Source organism: Ranitomeya variabilis, chromosome 1 (genome assembly GCF_051348905.1).
Source record: "Ranitomeya variabilis isolate aRanVar5 chromosome 1, aRanVar5.hap1, whole genome shotgun sequence".
Taxonomy (NCBI): Eukaryota; Metazoa; Chordata; class Amphibia; order Anura; family Dendrobatidae; genus Ranitomeya; species Ranitomeya variabilis.
Window position 1 is genome coordinate 798,181,966 of NC_135232.1, and position 16,162 is coordinate 798,198,127.

A 16,162-nucleotide genomic window follows, 5' to 3' on the forward strand; every position below is an offset into this window, starting at 1 on the left:
CAGGGTAAATATCGGGTTACTAAGCCGATACAGCGATGACAGCGGGTGATCAAGCGACGAAATAAAGTTCTGGACTTCTAGCTCCGACCAGCGATATCACAGCGGGATCCAGATCGCTGCTGCGTGTCAAACACAACGAGATCGCTATCCAGGACGCTGCAACGTCACGGATCGTCGTCGTTCTCGCTGCAAAGTCGCTTAGTGTGTAGGTACCTTAAGGAAATACAAGAAAACATATTATATGATACCATATAGAAACAGGTATAATAACCTAAGGACATGTAATACACCCTTTATTAATGAAAAAAAGGGGGGAAAAGAATAAAATCAAATAATAAAAGTAGGAATATCGTACTCTCTATCAGTCCTACAGTATAAAATGCAAAGTGATATAATCTCAATAGAATGTCTCATACTCCCTATTGAGGCCATGTGGTTCTAAGGTTTGAAGCGTATAGATCCAATACGCCTCCCTCTGTTTTAATCTCAAAATCTTATTACCGCCTCTCCTGGCTACGGGAATATTGTCGATAATTTGGTATCAAAGCTGTGAGATGCTATGGTTGTGTGCAATAAAGTGAGCTGGTATTGGTAAGAGTAATTTTTTACACCGGATAGTTGACTTGTGTTGTGAGATGCGGTCTCGGATATGCTGGGTCGTTTCACCAACATAACCGAGACCGCACGGACACTTAATGAGATAGATGACATAAGTAGAATCGCAGCTGAAAAAAACGCGAATTGAAAACCTCTTGCCTGATCTGGGATGTGTGAACGTGTCACCCCTCATGATGTTGGAACATTGAAGGCAATGCAAGCATGGAAATGTGCCCTTAAGGTACCGTCACACTAGGCGATATCGCCAGCGATCCGTGACGTTGCAGCGTCCTGCATAGCGATATCGCTATGTTTGGCACGCAGCAGCGATCTGGATCCTGCTGGGATATCGCTGGTTGCAGGGAGAGTGGACGAACTTTCTTTCGTTGCAACTCTCCCGCTGACACCGCTGGATCGCCGTGTGTGACGCCGATCCAGCGATGTCTTCACTAGTATCCATGGTAAACATCGGGTTACTAAGCGCAGGGCCGCGCTTAGTAACCCGATATTTACCATGGATACCATGGTAAAAGTAAAAAAAAAACACTACATACTCACCGTCTGTTGTCCGTCACGTCCCCTGGAGCTTGCCGTACTGACTGTCTCAGCGCCGTCCGGCCGTAAAGCAGAGCCCAGCGGTGAACCTGCAGTAACAGCGGTTGTCCCTGTTGTCAGGGACATGAAGGACGACAGAAGGTGCGTATGTAGTGTTTTTTTTTTTTTTACATGGGGACTTCGGCATCGCTGAAGACAGTTTCAGCGATGCCGAAGTCGCTTGGTCGCTGGAGAGAGCTGTCTGTGTGACAGCTCCCCAGCGACCACACAGCAACTTACCAGCGATCACGTCGCTGGTCGCGATCGCTGGTAAGTTGCTTAGTGTAACGGTACCTTTACGTGCTGTTGCCAAAAAAGTTTGTCTAGTGACCAATTTGGAACTACCAATATCGGCTGATACCAAAAGATTACGAAGATTGGGTGGTTTCTTGTGACACATAAGTGGGGCGACCTGGAACTCAGGAATACTGGGATAAGATAAACTCAAAAGGGGCCAGTGTTTTCGTATCAGACCATGAAAAATCGGCATGAAAGGGTGGTAAGTATTTACAAAGCCCATCCTATTCACTCTCGTTTGTGATGTAATTGAAGATGGATCATCCAATAAGAAATCTAAATATGAATCAGGATACCCCCGGTTCCGAAACTTAGAGGCCATCTCATTCAATCTAACAGAACATAGAGAGGGATCCGAAACAATCCGGTTAATCCTACTATATTGTGATTTCGGAAGAGACCGCTTGATGTGGCGGGGATGACAACTGGTGAAAAAAAGGAGGCTATTTTTGTCAGTTGATTTGACAAAATGGTCAGTGGATAAAGTCCTATCTTCATTTAAAGTAACCAAGGTGTCCAAAAAGGAAATAGATTTTTGATCATGTTGTATTGAAAAGGTCAATTTGTCAACATACGTATTAATGGACTGATAGAAAGACAAAAGTGAGTCAAGGTCCCCACTCCATATGAGAAAAATGTCGTCAATATATCTCTTCCAGAGTGGGCAATACTGCTGGAAGAGTTCATGTGTGTAGACAAATTTTGATTCGAAATCAGCCATAAAAATATTGGCATATGGAGGCGCAACGTTACTACCCATAGCGGTACCGTTGAGTTGAATAAAAAATTCATCTTCAAATAGGAAATTTTTTTTTGTCAAAATAAGTGTCAATAGTGAACCACAAAAGTCCTTCAAATCCGGATGGAACTGGGTAGTGTCATTCAAAAAAGCCTCAACAGCCTGGATGCCACTACGATTGTTAATGTTGGTGTATAAGCTATTAACATCTAGTGTTACTAGATAACAACCCACAGGTACTGTATTCAAATCCCGAATGGAGGACAAAAAATGTGAAGTATCTCTTAAGAAGGAAGGAATATGGCATAATAATGGAGATAAGATCTTTTCTAATACCATAGCAAGAGGAGAAAGCAAAGAACCAGTGGAGGCCACTATGGGTCTCCCAGGAGGTCTTGTGAGATTTTTGTGGATTTTAGGCAATGTATAGAGAACGGGGCAGATAGGGTGAGTATTAACAAGAAACTCACTTAGTTTGTTGTCGATAACCTCCTCTTTTGTTACCATCATACACGTAATTTATTTCTCTTATTCTCACAGATGGATGTGATTCCTTATATCTAGGACACTACTTTGATCGCTATTGGTGTTGGGTTTTCCCCCCCCTTCCCTCTCCCTCTCTGGACCATGACACCTAGAGCTATCTCCATAGTATATGTATATTTCATGCGGGTGGTTATATTTAGATTTTGATGTGCCCATTAATGTGGAATGTTGTTATTCTCGATTTCTTTCATTTCGGACATGTTCTCACCCCTATTTTCTGTATAGAACCTATGTGATTTAAATATGTTCATTTGGCTACAGATTCTTTTCTGTTCTATATGCAACCAGTCTCCGTTGAGACATATTTATGAATATCTGTATTTAATTTTGTCTTATTTTCTTGTAGATAAGTGCCTTGATAAAGGCTCTTTTTTGGGGGGCCGAAACGTTGGCATCTTGTATGACTGGTTGTGACTTTAATAAATCAATTTTTGATTCACTATCCTTTTGAGTTCTTGGATTAATCTATTCATATATTGTGATTTTTCTCTGAGTACTCTGTTATTCTTGGACTGAGATCCCCGTGATCTTTTTGGTATATACCTGTATGTCATCTCCCCTGTAAATAGTATATACCTGCTGTATGTCATCTCCTCCTGTATATTGTATATACCTATGTGTCATCTCCTCCTGTATATAGTATGTACCTGTATGTCATCTCTTCTGTATATAGTATGTACCTGTATGTCATCTCTTCTGTATATACTATATACCTGTATGTCATCTCCTCCTTTATATAGTATATACCTGTATGTCATCTCCCCTGTATATAGTATATACCTGCTGTATGTCATCTCCTCTTTATACCTATGTGTCATCTCCTCTTTTATATAGTATATACATGTATGTCATCTCCTCCTGTATATAGTATATACGTGTGTCATCTCCCCTGTATATAGTATATACCAGTGTGTCATCTCCCCTGTATATAGTATATGTGTGTGTGTCATCTCCTCCTGTATATAGTTGTCACGCTCGAGCCCAAACTGGTTGGCGCGGGCGTGCGGGGGTGTGGCCCCACTGGACTACAGACCAAACTTCCCTGGAAGGGGCGTGACTAAGTAGCTTCCTAGGTGTTCGCTGGAGCCTCTGATGGTGAGGTCAGACTTGTGCAATAGGAAGCTACCAGGTACCACTCCAGGGTGATGTCTGGCTGTGGCTGCTGATCCCACCGGGGAACGGAACATAAACAGGCAAGCGGGCACGGCTGGCACTCTGGCAGACAGGCGGGCACGGCTGGGACACAGGCAGACGGGTACAACAGAGACACTGGCAGGCAGGCGGTCACGGCTGCCTCTCTGGTAGGCAGGTACACTGGAAGTAGCGGTAGGGACCGGTCTGCAGGCAGGTATGTAGAACAGGTAAGAACCTGTTCAGACACGAGGACTTAAGAATAGGTAGATAAAGACCGCAAGAGCGGATGCAGAGCGAAAGCACAGGAGCTAAAGCCAAGAACAGAAACGCAAGAGGCGGAGCCAAGAGCAGGAGGCGGAGCCAAGTGCAGACACGCAGGAGGCGGAGCCAGGAGCTGGAGGCGGAGCCAAGTTCAGAGATGCAGGAGGCGGAGCCAAGTTCAGAGATGCAGGAGGCGGAGCCAAGTTCAGAGATGCAGGAGGCGGAGCCAAGTGCAGAGACGCAAGAGGCGGAGCCAAGAGCGGGAGAAGTAGAACCGCAAGGAGCGGAGCCAGGTAGAACCGCAAGGAGCGGAGCCAGGTAGAACCGCAAGGAGCGGAGCAAGGTAGAACCGCAAGGAGCAGAGCAAGGTAGAACCGCAAGGAGCGGAGCAAGGTAGAACCGCAAGGAGCGCAGCAAGGTAGAACCGCAAGAAGCGGAGCCGCAGAGCGAATGCTGAGCGGAGCCGCAGGGCAGAGCCACAGAGTGCAGAGCAAAGTCAGAGTACAGAACAAAGTGCAGAAAAAAGCTACAGAGAGCAGAGTTGAGAGCAAAGCCACAGAGTGCAGAGCTGAGAGCAGAGCAAAGTCAGAGTGCAGAGCCGAGAGCAAAACCACAGAGTGCAGAGCAAGGTCACAGAATGCAGAGCAAGGAGCAAAGCAAGGTTGCAGAGAGCGGAGCCGAAAGCAGAGTAAAGCAAGACACAGAGGGCAGAGCAGGGCAAAGCAAGACAGAGTACGCACAGCAGGGAAAGGAAACCAAGGCAGGGATATAAACGGACACAGGAGCAAGACTAGGCTAAGACAAAGTCAGGAACCGGACTAGACACAAAGACATGGACACAAACCAGGGTACGACGCCCCTCTGGGTGGCAGACATAGGCCAGAGTACAAAGCCCCACTGGGTGGCTACACAAGGACATAGAGTAAGCGAGACAGGGCCTGGCACCTCAGCAGCTAGGAACTGACCGAGGGAGTAAGTTGCACAGGCCCCCACCAATGGGTGGGGATGTCTTAAATACAGGAAGCCTCATGGTGATTGGCCAGGGACACCTTAGCAAGGTGCACACAGTCTCTATAAGAAACAGGATTTGCCAGCGCCGCCCCCCTATGCATACAGACAGAGCATGCACAGAGCAAACAGCAGACATGAGGCACACAGCATGGAGCTGGCAGCAGAGAGAAGTCACAACAAGGCCCAGAGAAGTAAGTGAGTTTGAGTGTAATGCAGGTGGGGGATGGGAGGCCATGCAGTGATGCCAGCAGAGTTGTTACAATAGTATATACCTGTATGTCATCGCCTCCTGTATATAGTATATACCTGTGTGTCATCTCCCCTGTATATAGTATATATGTGTGTCATCTCCTCTGTATATAGTATATACCTGTGTGTCATCTCCTCCTGTATATAGTATATACCTGTGTGTCATCTCCTCCTGTATATAGTATATACCTGTGTCATCTCCCCTGTATCTATATATATAATTGTCTAAGGGGTACTTCCGTCTTTCTGTCTGCAACTTTCGTCACAGAAATCCCGCGTCGCTGATTGGTCTCGCCAGCTGCCTGTCATGGCTGCCGCGACCAATCAGCGACGGGCACAGTCCGATTAGTCCCTCCCTACTCCCCTGCAGTCAGTGCCCGGCGCCCGCTCCATACTCCCCTCACTGCTCACACAGGGTTAATGCCAGCGGTAACGTACCGCGCTATGCCGCGGGTAACGTTACCGCTGCTATTAACCCTGTGTGTCCCCAACTTTTTACTATTGATACTGCCTATGCAGCGTCAATAGTAAAAACATCTAATGTTAAAAATAATAAAAAAACAAAAAACCTGCTATACTCACCCACCGTAGTCCGACGATGCGTTCGCGGCTGCCGCCATCTTCCGTTACCAGAGATGCTTTGCGAAATTACCCAGAAGACTTAGCGGTCTCGCGAGACCGCTAAGTCATCTGGGTAATTTGGCAATGCATCCTGGGAACGGAAGATAGCGGCAGCCGCGCGCATAGGGACAGCTTTGCTGGATCCCAGTGGGTGAGTATATAACTATTTTTTGTTTTAATAATCTTTTTTTAACACGGATATGTGCCCACACTGCTATATACTACGTGGGCAGTGTTATATAGCGCGTGGGCTGCGTTATATACAGTGTGGCTGCTATATACTATGTGGCCAGTGTTATATACTGCGTGGGCTGTGTTTTATACCACGTGGGCAGTGTTATATACTGTGTGGGCTGCGTTATATACCGCGTGGGCAGTGTCATATACCACGTGGGCAGTGTTATATACCATGTGGGCTGCGTTATATACCGCGTGGGCTGCTATATACTACATGGCCAGTGTTATATACTACGTGGGCAGTATTATATACCGCGTGGGCAGTGTTATATACTGTTGTGAACTCCGTTCTCAAACTCCCTCCGGTGGTCAGGAATGGTACTTCTGTGAGTTCTGTCCGTGGAGTCCCTCTGGTGGCTGAAAGTGGAGCTGCTGGTCTGGAAGTGGCTTCCTCAGCTGCATCGTTTAGGACTGGGCTGGTTCCTCTATTTAACTCCGCTCAGATCATTACTTGATGCCGGCTGTCAATGTATCAGTACTGGTTCAGATCTCTCTTGGATCCTTCTGATGTCCTGTTTACTTCAACAGAAGCTAAGTACCTGTTAAGCTCATTTGTTGTTCATTTGTGTACTGAATATATTCCTTAGTACCTGTTTATTTTCTGTCCAACGGGTAATCATGATTTTGTTTTGCTAGCTTGAAGCTCTGGGTGGCAGAGGGGCGCCACCGCACCGTGAGTCGGTGCGGGGGTCTTTTTGCTCTCTCTGTGTGGCTTTTGTAGATTTTTGTGCTGACCGCAAAGTTCCCTTTATCTATACTCTGTCTATTTAGTAAGACTGGCCTCCTTTGCTAAAAAACCTGTTTTCATCTTTGTGTTTGTACCTTCCTCTTAACTCACAGTTAATATATGTGGGGGCTGCCTTTTCCTTTGGGAAATTTCTCTGAGGCAAGTGAGGCTTTGTTTTTCTTTAGGGGTAGTTACCTCTCAGGCTGTGAAGAGTCGTCTAGGCAGAGTCAGGCACGATCCATGGCTAATTCTAGTGTGTGTGATAATAGGATTAGGGTTGCGGTCAGCAGAGCTCCCACTTCCCAGAGCTCGTCCTATTTTGCAGTTTGACTATCAGGTCAGTCCAGGTTCTCCTAACCACCAGGTCCATAACATCCTTAAGGGCTTCAGAAAGACCCTTTCTGAAAATCGCTGCCAGGGCACACTCATTCCACTGAGTAAGCACAGACCACTTTCTAAACTTCTGACAATACATTTCAGCATCATCCTGACCCTGACATAGAGCCAGCAAGATTTTCTCTGCCAGATCCACAGAATTTGGTTCGTCATAGAGCAATCCAAGCGCCAGAAAAAACGCATCTACATTAAGCAATGCAGGATCTCCTGGCGCAAGGGAGAATGCCCAGTCTTGAGGGTCGCCCCGCAACAAGGAAATAATGATCTTTACTTGCTGACCAGGGTCACCAGAGGAGCGAGGTTTCAGAGCAAGAAACAGTTTACAATTATTCTTGAAATTCAGAAACTTAGATCTATCCCCAGAAAACAAATCAGGAATTGGTATTCTAGGCTCTAACATAGGATTCTGAACTACATAATCCTGAATGCTTTGTACCCGTGCAGTGAGATGATCCACACAAGAGGACAGACCTTGAATGTCCATATCTACACCTGATTCCTGAACCACCCAAGGGTTAAAGGGAACCTGTCACCACGTTTTTGGAAGATGGGATAAAAATAGCGTTAAATAGGGGCAGAGGTGGGCGTTACATTAGTGTGTTTGTTATGCGTTTATTACCCACCTAAGTTGCCGAAATAACTTTGCAAAGTCTCCGTTTTCGCCTGTCAATCAGGCTGGTCAGGTCGCATGGGCGTTGTCTTCCCCCAGATTTGGCGTAGTTTTCCGTTGGTGGCGTAGTGGTGTGCGCATGCCCAAAGTCCGGAATCCTCTTCCAGGGGATTTAAAATAGCGCGGTGTTCGTTATTGCATTGGTGATCGGTGGGCGCGGCCATCTTCCTTTGGCCGCGCGTGCGCAGAAGCGGCGCTCTGCTGGCCGCGGCTTCAGGAAAATGGCCGCCGCGATATCCATCTGCGCACGCGCGGCATCCCGCGGCCATTTTCCTGAAGCCGCGGCCAGCAGAGCGCCGCTTCTGCGCACGCGCGGCCAAAGGAAGATGGCCGCGCCCACCGATCACCAATGCAATAACGAACACCGCGCTATTTTAAATCCCCTGGAAGAGGATTCCGGACTTTGGGCATGCGCACACCACTACGCCACCAACGGAAAACTACGCCAAATCTGGGTGAAGACACCACGCCCATGTGACCTGACCAGCCTGATTGACAGGCGAAAACGGAGACTTTGCAAAGTTATTTCGGCAACTTAGGTGGGTAATAAACGCATAACACACACACTAATGTAACGCCCACCTCTGCCCCTATTTAACGCTATTTTTATCCCATCTTCCAAAAACGTGGTGACAGGTTCCCTTTAAGGGAAAAAGAAAGGCAGAGCACACTACAGAGAAAAAAAATGGTCTCAGAACTTCTCTTATCCCTCTATTGAGATGCATTAACACTTTTGGCCGGCTGTACTGTTATGGACCTGGTGGTTAGGAGAACCTGGACTGACCTGATAGTCAAACTGCAAAATAGGACGAGCTCTGGGAAGTGGGAGCTCTGCTGACCGCAACCCTAATCCTATTATCACACACACTAGAATTAGCCGTGGATCGTGCCTGACTCTGCCTAGACGACTCTTCACAGCCTGAGAGGTAACTACCCCTAAAGAGAAACAAAGCCTCACTTGCCTCAGATAAATTTCCCAAAGGAAAAGGCAGCCCCCACATATATTAACTGTGAGTTAAGAGGAAGGTACAAACACAAAGATGAAAACAGGTTTTTTTTAGCAAAGGAGGCCAGTCTTACTAAATAGACAGAGTATAGATAAAGGGATCTTTGCGGTCAGCACAAAAATCTACAAAAGCCAATCAGAGAGAGCAAAAAGACCCCCGCACCGACTAACGGTGCGGTGGCGCCCCTCTGCCACCCAGAGTTTCCAGCTAGCAAAACAAAATCATGATTACCCGCTGGACAGAAAATAAACAGGTACTAAGGAATATATTCAGTACACAAATGAACAACAAATGAGCTTAACAGGGACTTAGCTTCTGTTGAAGTAAACAGGACATCAGAAGGATCCAAGAGAGATCTGAACCAGTACTGATACATTGACAGCCGGCATCAAGTAATGATCTGAGCGGAGTTAAATAGAGGAACCAGCCCAGTCCTAAACGATGCAGCTGAGGAAGCCACTTCCAGACCAGCAGCTCCACTTTCAGCCACCAGAGGGAGTCCACGGACAGAACTCACAGAAGTACCATTCCTGACCACCGGAGGGAGTTCGAGAACGGAGTTCACAACAATATACCGCATTGGCTGCATTATATACCGCGTGGCTGCTATATACTGCGTGGCCAGTGTTAGATACTATGTGGGCTGTGTTATGTACTGCGTGGCCTGTGCTATATATTACTTGGCCACTGTTATATACTGCATGGCCTGTGTTATATACTACGTTGCCTGTGTTATATACTGCGTGGCTGCTATATACTGCGTGGGCTGTGTTACATACTATTTGCGTGGCCACTGTTATATATTGCGCGGCCTGTATTAACGCATCGGGTATTCTACAATATGTATGTATGTATGTATGTATATAGCAGCCACATAGTGTATAGCACAGGCCACGTAGTATTTGTCTGCTATATACTACATGGCTCCTATATACTACGTGGCCTGTTCTATATACTATGTGGCTGCTATATACATACATACATATTCTAGAATACCCGATGCGTTAGAATCGGGCCACCATCTAGTATAGTATATATGTGTGTGTCATCTCCTCCTGTATATAATATATACCTGTGTGTCATCTCCTCCTGTATATAGTATATACCTGTGTGTCATCTCTCCTGTATATAGTATATATCTGTGTGTCATCTCCCCTGTATATAGTATATATCTGTATGTCATCTCCTCCTGTATTAGACCGCGTTCACACGTTATTTGGTCAGTATTTTTACCACAAAATTTTGCACAGTCACACGTATGGACCCTGAGAGCGTCATAGGCTATGTTGTGAGGTGAAATTTTAACCCCGCGCGTTCCAATTCACCAAACAATTTTGCCCCTATCTACATAATGGGGAAAAAGTGAAGCGAAAAGTGTTGGAGGAAAATTGACAGCTGCCAGATGTGAACAATGGGGACTTAAAGAATGAGAGCGATGGCGCCAAAGAGTATATACCGTACAGTTGCTAAGGTGGGGCCCCGACATGGGATACTCACCACACATGGGGATATGAACACACACACAAAATGCGCCACACACTACCACGTGCTTGAACACATATCACCCTCAGCACACATTTCACCACACATACACCAACCTCGCCACATAAAAGTCGAAACACAAAAGTCGCCGCTCAAAACTCACCACGTGTAAAACTCGCCACATGCAAAACTAGGCTCACGCAAAACTCGCCACACATGCAAAACCCGCCACACATGCAAAACTCGCCACACGCAAAACTTGCACACGTGGAAAAATTGCCATATGTACAAAAGTTGCAACACATGCAAAAGTTGCCTCACACAAAACTTGCACATACTCAAAAGGCACCACACAAAACTCGCCACACGCAAAAATCACCATGCGCAAAACTCACCATGCGCAAAACTTGCTGCACACAACTTGCCACACTAACCTGTCACATGCAACTCGACACACAAAAAGTTGCTACACGCATCTCACCACACAAAACTCATCTCACAAAAGTTGCTACATGCATGTCGCCACACGCAACTCAACACACACAACTTGACACATGAAACTCGCCCTAAAACACACATAAGTCTGGTATTATCCTTCAAAAATAAAAATCTGATTAATAAGCAGACAAACTACAAGTGCAACAAATGTACCATATAGGAAATACGGCAGCTGTCAGTCACATAACCTGTCTATTATGTGTATGTGTGAGCTAAAATATACTGCCAGGGGGGAGTGCTTCCTGTTGTCTGGGGATTTATCAGGCTGCCAATTTAGCTTACAAATACTGAGGTAGAAATACTGAGCAAATAACGTGTGAACGAGGTCTAATACAAGAGGAGATGACACACAGGTATATACTATATACAGGGGAGATGACACACACACATATGTACTATATACAGGGGAGATGACACACAGGTATATACTATATACAGGAGGAGATGACATACAGGTATATACTATATACAGGAGGAGATGACACACACATATATACTATATACAGGGGAGATGACACACAGGTATATACTATATACAGGAGGAGATGACACACAGGTACATACTATATACAGGGGAGATGGGACACATATATACTATATACAGGAGGAGATGACACACAGATATATACTATATACAGGAGCAGATGACACACAGGTATATACTATATACAGGAGGAGATGACTTACAGGTATATACTATATACAGGAGGAGATGACACACGTATATACTATATACAGGAGGAGAGGACATACAGGTATATACTATATGAAAGAGGAGATTACACATAGGTATATAGAGGAGGAGATGACATACAGCAGGTATATACTATATACAGGGGAGAGGACATACAGGTATATACTATATATAGGAGGAGATGACATACAGGTATATAGTATATACAGAAGAGATGACATACAGGTATATACTATATACAGGTGGAGATGACACATAGGTATATACAATATACAGGAGGAGATGACATACAGCAGGTATATACTATTTACAGGGGAGATGACATACAGGTATATACTATATACAAGAGATGACATACAGATGTATACTATATATAAGGGAGATGACAAACATGTATATACTGAGGTGAAAATGAGAGGTGTGAGGTGAAAATGAAAAGGTGTGAGTGCAAAATGAGAGGAGTGAGGGAAAATAGTGGAGTGATCGGAAAATGCCAGATGTGAGGTCGAAATGACAAGTGTTAGGGGGGAATGAGAGGAGTCAGGGGGGGAACAAGAGGATTGAGGGGGGAATGAGAGGCGTGAGGGGGGAATGAGAGGCGTGATGGGAAGATAAGAGAAGTGAGGTGCTCCAAGTAACCACAGATATTTACTATGCCCAGGCAACGCCGGGCTCTTCAGCTAGTGTATGTATATATGTATATATGTATGTATGTGTATATATATATATATATATATATATATCTCTCATATATGTATATGCATGCCCTCATAAAACCTGAAGGTTTCAAATTTCCTTACCATTCAGATTTGTTAGAAGAATACAGACTGTTAGGGTATGTGTCCACGTTCAGGATTGCATCAGGATTTGGTCAGGATTTTTCATCAGTATTTGTAAGCCAAAACCAGGAGTGGAACAATTAGAGGAAAAGTATAACAGAAACATATGGTCCACTTCTGCATTTATCACCCACTCCTGGTTTTGGCTTACAAATACTGATGAAAAATCCTGACCAAATCCTGATGCAATCCTGAACGTGGACACATACCCTTAGTGAATTATTGTAATTTGAGATTGCTGTCTCTATAATCATGTTTGTATTTTCACGAAGGCAATTAACAATCATGCCAAGATGTACTGGTTACAGCAACTGCAGCGAAAGAGATGGGAAAACTATAATAATGTGTCAAAAATCCATACTGGCATGATTATGTCTTCAGATGTTCTTGACAGTGAAAGCAATCTTTACAATGCAGGTAGGTACAAGATACAGTATTATCAGGGAGACACAACTCTTTTGCCTCCAAACATTAGGACAATTATCCAATTGACTGATGAGTAATGGACAGAGCCACTGCTGTTTTCCCTACTAGGCCAGTTATTGGGGAACTCACAGTGAGCGTATGGTATATACATCTCCGATTGTAACGCATGGAATATACTGTATATACTCCGGTACGGTCACTGCCAACTCCATAATAACAAAAGGAACTAGCTGCCACCACCACCAATCGTTTATAAAGGCCAAATGGACATTAGTTTCAGGCAGCATATGACTTCAGGGGTGCGAATTAGAGAGCAACAGGAATGGAACTACTAAATTATATATATATTTAATACGGAAAGGTAGGCAGCGTTTCTAAAAAATATATATATATACATATATATATATATATATATATATATATGCAAAGATATTACAAAATGGGAACTAAACAATATAGTATATACAATCACATAAGATAAAAGGGATAACAAAAGAAAAACTAGATGGGTATTTCCTGAAGGAATGGGTCCCATTTGGTGGGCCGGGTCACTCTGGGTCCCATTTGGTGGGCCGGGTCACTCTGGGTCCCATTTGGTGGGCCGGGTCACTCTGGGTCCCATTTGGGGGGCCGGGTCACTCTGGGTCCCATTTGGTGGGCCGGGTCACTCTGGGTCCCATTTGGTGGGCCGGGTCACTCTGGGTCCCATTTGGTGGGCCGGGTCACTCTGGGTCCCATTTGGTGGGCCGGGTCACTCTGGGTCCCATTTGGTGGGCCGGGTCACTCTGGGTCCCATTTGGTGGGCCGGGTCACTCTGGGTCCCATTTGGTGGGCCGGGTCACTCTGGGTCCCATTTGGTGGGCCGGGTCACTCTGGGTCCCATTTGGTGGGCCGGGTCACTCTGGGTCCCATTTGGTGGGCCGGGTCACTCTGGGTCCCATTTGGTGGGCCGGGTCACTCTGGGTCCCATTTGGTGGGCCGGGTCACTCTGGGTCCCATTTGGTGGGCCGGGTCACTCTGGGTCCCATTTGGTGGGCCGGGTCACTCTGGGTCCCATTTGGTGGGCCGGGTCACTCTGGGTCCCATTTGGTGGGCCGGGTCACTCTGGGTCCCATTTGGCGGGCCGGGTCACTCTGGGTCCCATTTGGTGGGCCGGGTCACTCTGGGTCCCATTTGGCGGGCCGGGTCACTCTGGGTCCCATTTGGCGGGCCGGGTCACTCTGGGTCCCATTTGGCGGGCGGCGCCACTCTGGGTCCCATTTGGCGGGCGGCGCCACTCTGGGTCCCATTTGGCGGGCGGCGCCACTCTGGGTCCGATTTGGCGGGCGGCGCCACTCTGGGTCCCATTTGGCGGGCGGCGCCACTCTGGGTCCGATTTGGCGGGCGGCGCCACTCTGGGTCCGATTTGGCGGGCGGCGCCACTCTGGGTCCGATTTGGCGGGCGGCGCCACTCTGGGTCCGATTTGGCGGGCGGCGCCACTCTGGGTCCGATTTGGCGGGCGGCGCCACTCTGGGTCCGATTTGGCGGGCGGCGCCACTCTGGGTCCGATTTGGCGGGCGGCGCCACTCTGGGTCCGATTTGGCGGGCGGCGCCACTCTGGGTCCGATTTGGCGGGCGGCGCCACTCTGGGTCCGATTTGGCGGGCGGCGCCACTCTGGGTCCGATTTGGCGGGCGGCGCCACTCTGGGTCCGATTTGGCGGGCGGCGCCACTCTGGGTCCGATTTGGCGGGCGGCGCCACTCTGGGTTCGATTTGGCGGGCGGCACCATTCGGTCCGATTTGGCGGGCGGCGCCACTCTGGGTCCGATTTGACCGAACGGCGCCACTCTGGGTCCGATTTGGCGGGCGGCGCCACTCTGGGTCCGATTTGGCGGGCGGCGCCACTCTGGGTCCGATTTGGCGGGCGGCGCCACTCTGGGTCCGATTTGGCGGGCGGCGCCACTCTGGGTCCGATTTGGCGGGCGGCGCCACTCTGGGTCCGATTTGGCGGGCGGCGCCACTCTGGGTCCGATTTGGCGGGCTGGGTCCGATTTGGTGAGCGGGGCAATAATTATAATAAGACTATAGATAGTGCTTTGAAATTGTGCTGTGCTATCACTTTAAGAGCTGATATTATCTGCCAAAACTGTCCTGCTAGGGTCATGTACAGTTCGCAGGCGTTGGCATAGTAACTGGGCCTGACTGAGCATATCAATGAGCTAATCAGCCAGGTGGCAGGTACATTTCTAATTGCCTCAGAAACCCGGCCATTATAACCTATGTGAAAATTTCCCTATTGAAAAGCATTACAATGAGGGGAAAAAACATTTTCAAACGCAAATTGCGCCAAAACTACAAATCCGATCGACACGAAAAATACTTAGCACACCTCTTGGGGACGCTGGCTTCGAAATGACACCTCACTGGAGTCTGTGAGTGAAGCGGTTCGGGCCGCATTACGTGCGGACTGAATAATAATAAGAACTAGATGGGTATTTCCTGAAGGAACTACAGACTGGCCCTACGGGCTGCCCCTGCAAGACTTTCACACTTGGGTGCCCCTCAGGCAGTCCGATTTGGTGGGTTGGGTCAATCTGGGTCTGATTTTGTGGGCGGGGTAAATCTAGGTCCGATTCGGTGGGCGGGGTCACTTTTGGTCCGATTCTGTGGGTGCGGCCACTCTGGGTCCGATTCGGTGGGCGGAGCCACTCTGGGTCCGATTTGGTGGGCGGGGCACCTTAGGGACCAATTTGGTGGGTGGGGTCACTCGGTCCGATTTGGTGGGCTGGGCACCTCAGGGTCTGATTTGGTGGGCTGGGCACCTCAGGGTCCGATTTGGTGGGTGGGGTCACTCTGGGTCCGATTTGGTGGGCGGGGTCACTCTGGGCCCGATTTGGTGGAAGGGGTCACTCTGGGTCCGATTTGGTGGAAGGGGTCACTCTGGGTCTGATTTGGTGGAAGGGGTCACTCTGGGTCCGATTTGGTGGGCGGAGCCACTCTGGGTCCGATTTGGTGGGCGGGGTCACTCTGGGTCTGATTTAGGGGGCGGGGTCACTCTGGGTCCGATTTGGTGGGCCGGGCCCCTCGGGGTCCGATTTGGTGGGCCGGGCCTCTCGGGTTCCGAATTGGTGAGCGGGGTAATCTACTATCTAATTAT

The 16,162-nt window shown here is 47.7% G+C and overlaps 1 protein-coding gene across 3 annotated transcripts in view; it reads left to right on the forward strand.

Annotated features, from left to right (window-relative positions):
• Positions 1 to 16,162, forward strand: part of TBC1D2 (TBC1 domain family member 2) — a 185,173-nt gene that overhangs the window by 20,443 nt on the left and 148,568 nt on the right. For all 3 annotated transcript variants that reach the window (XM_077273736.1, XM_077273750.1, XM_077273743.1), the window contains exon 3: positions 12,872 to 13,016. In XM_077273736.1, coding sequence (XP_077129851.1) covers positions 12,872 to 13,016 — 145 coding nt within the window. The remainder of the gene's footprint in view (positions 1 to 12,871; positions 13,017 to 16,162) is intronic.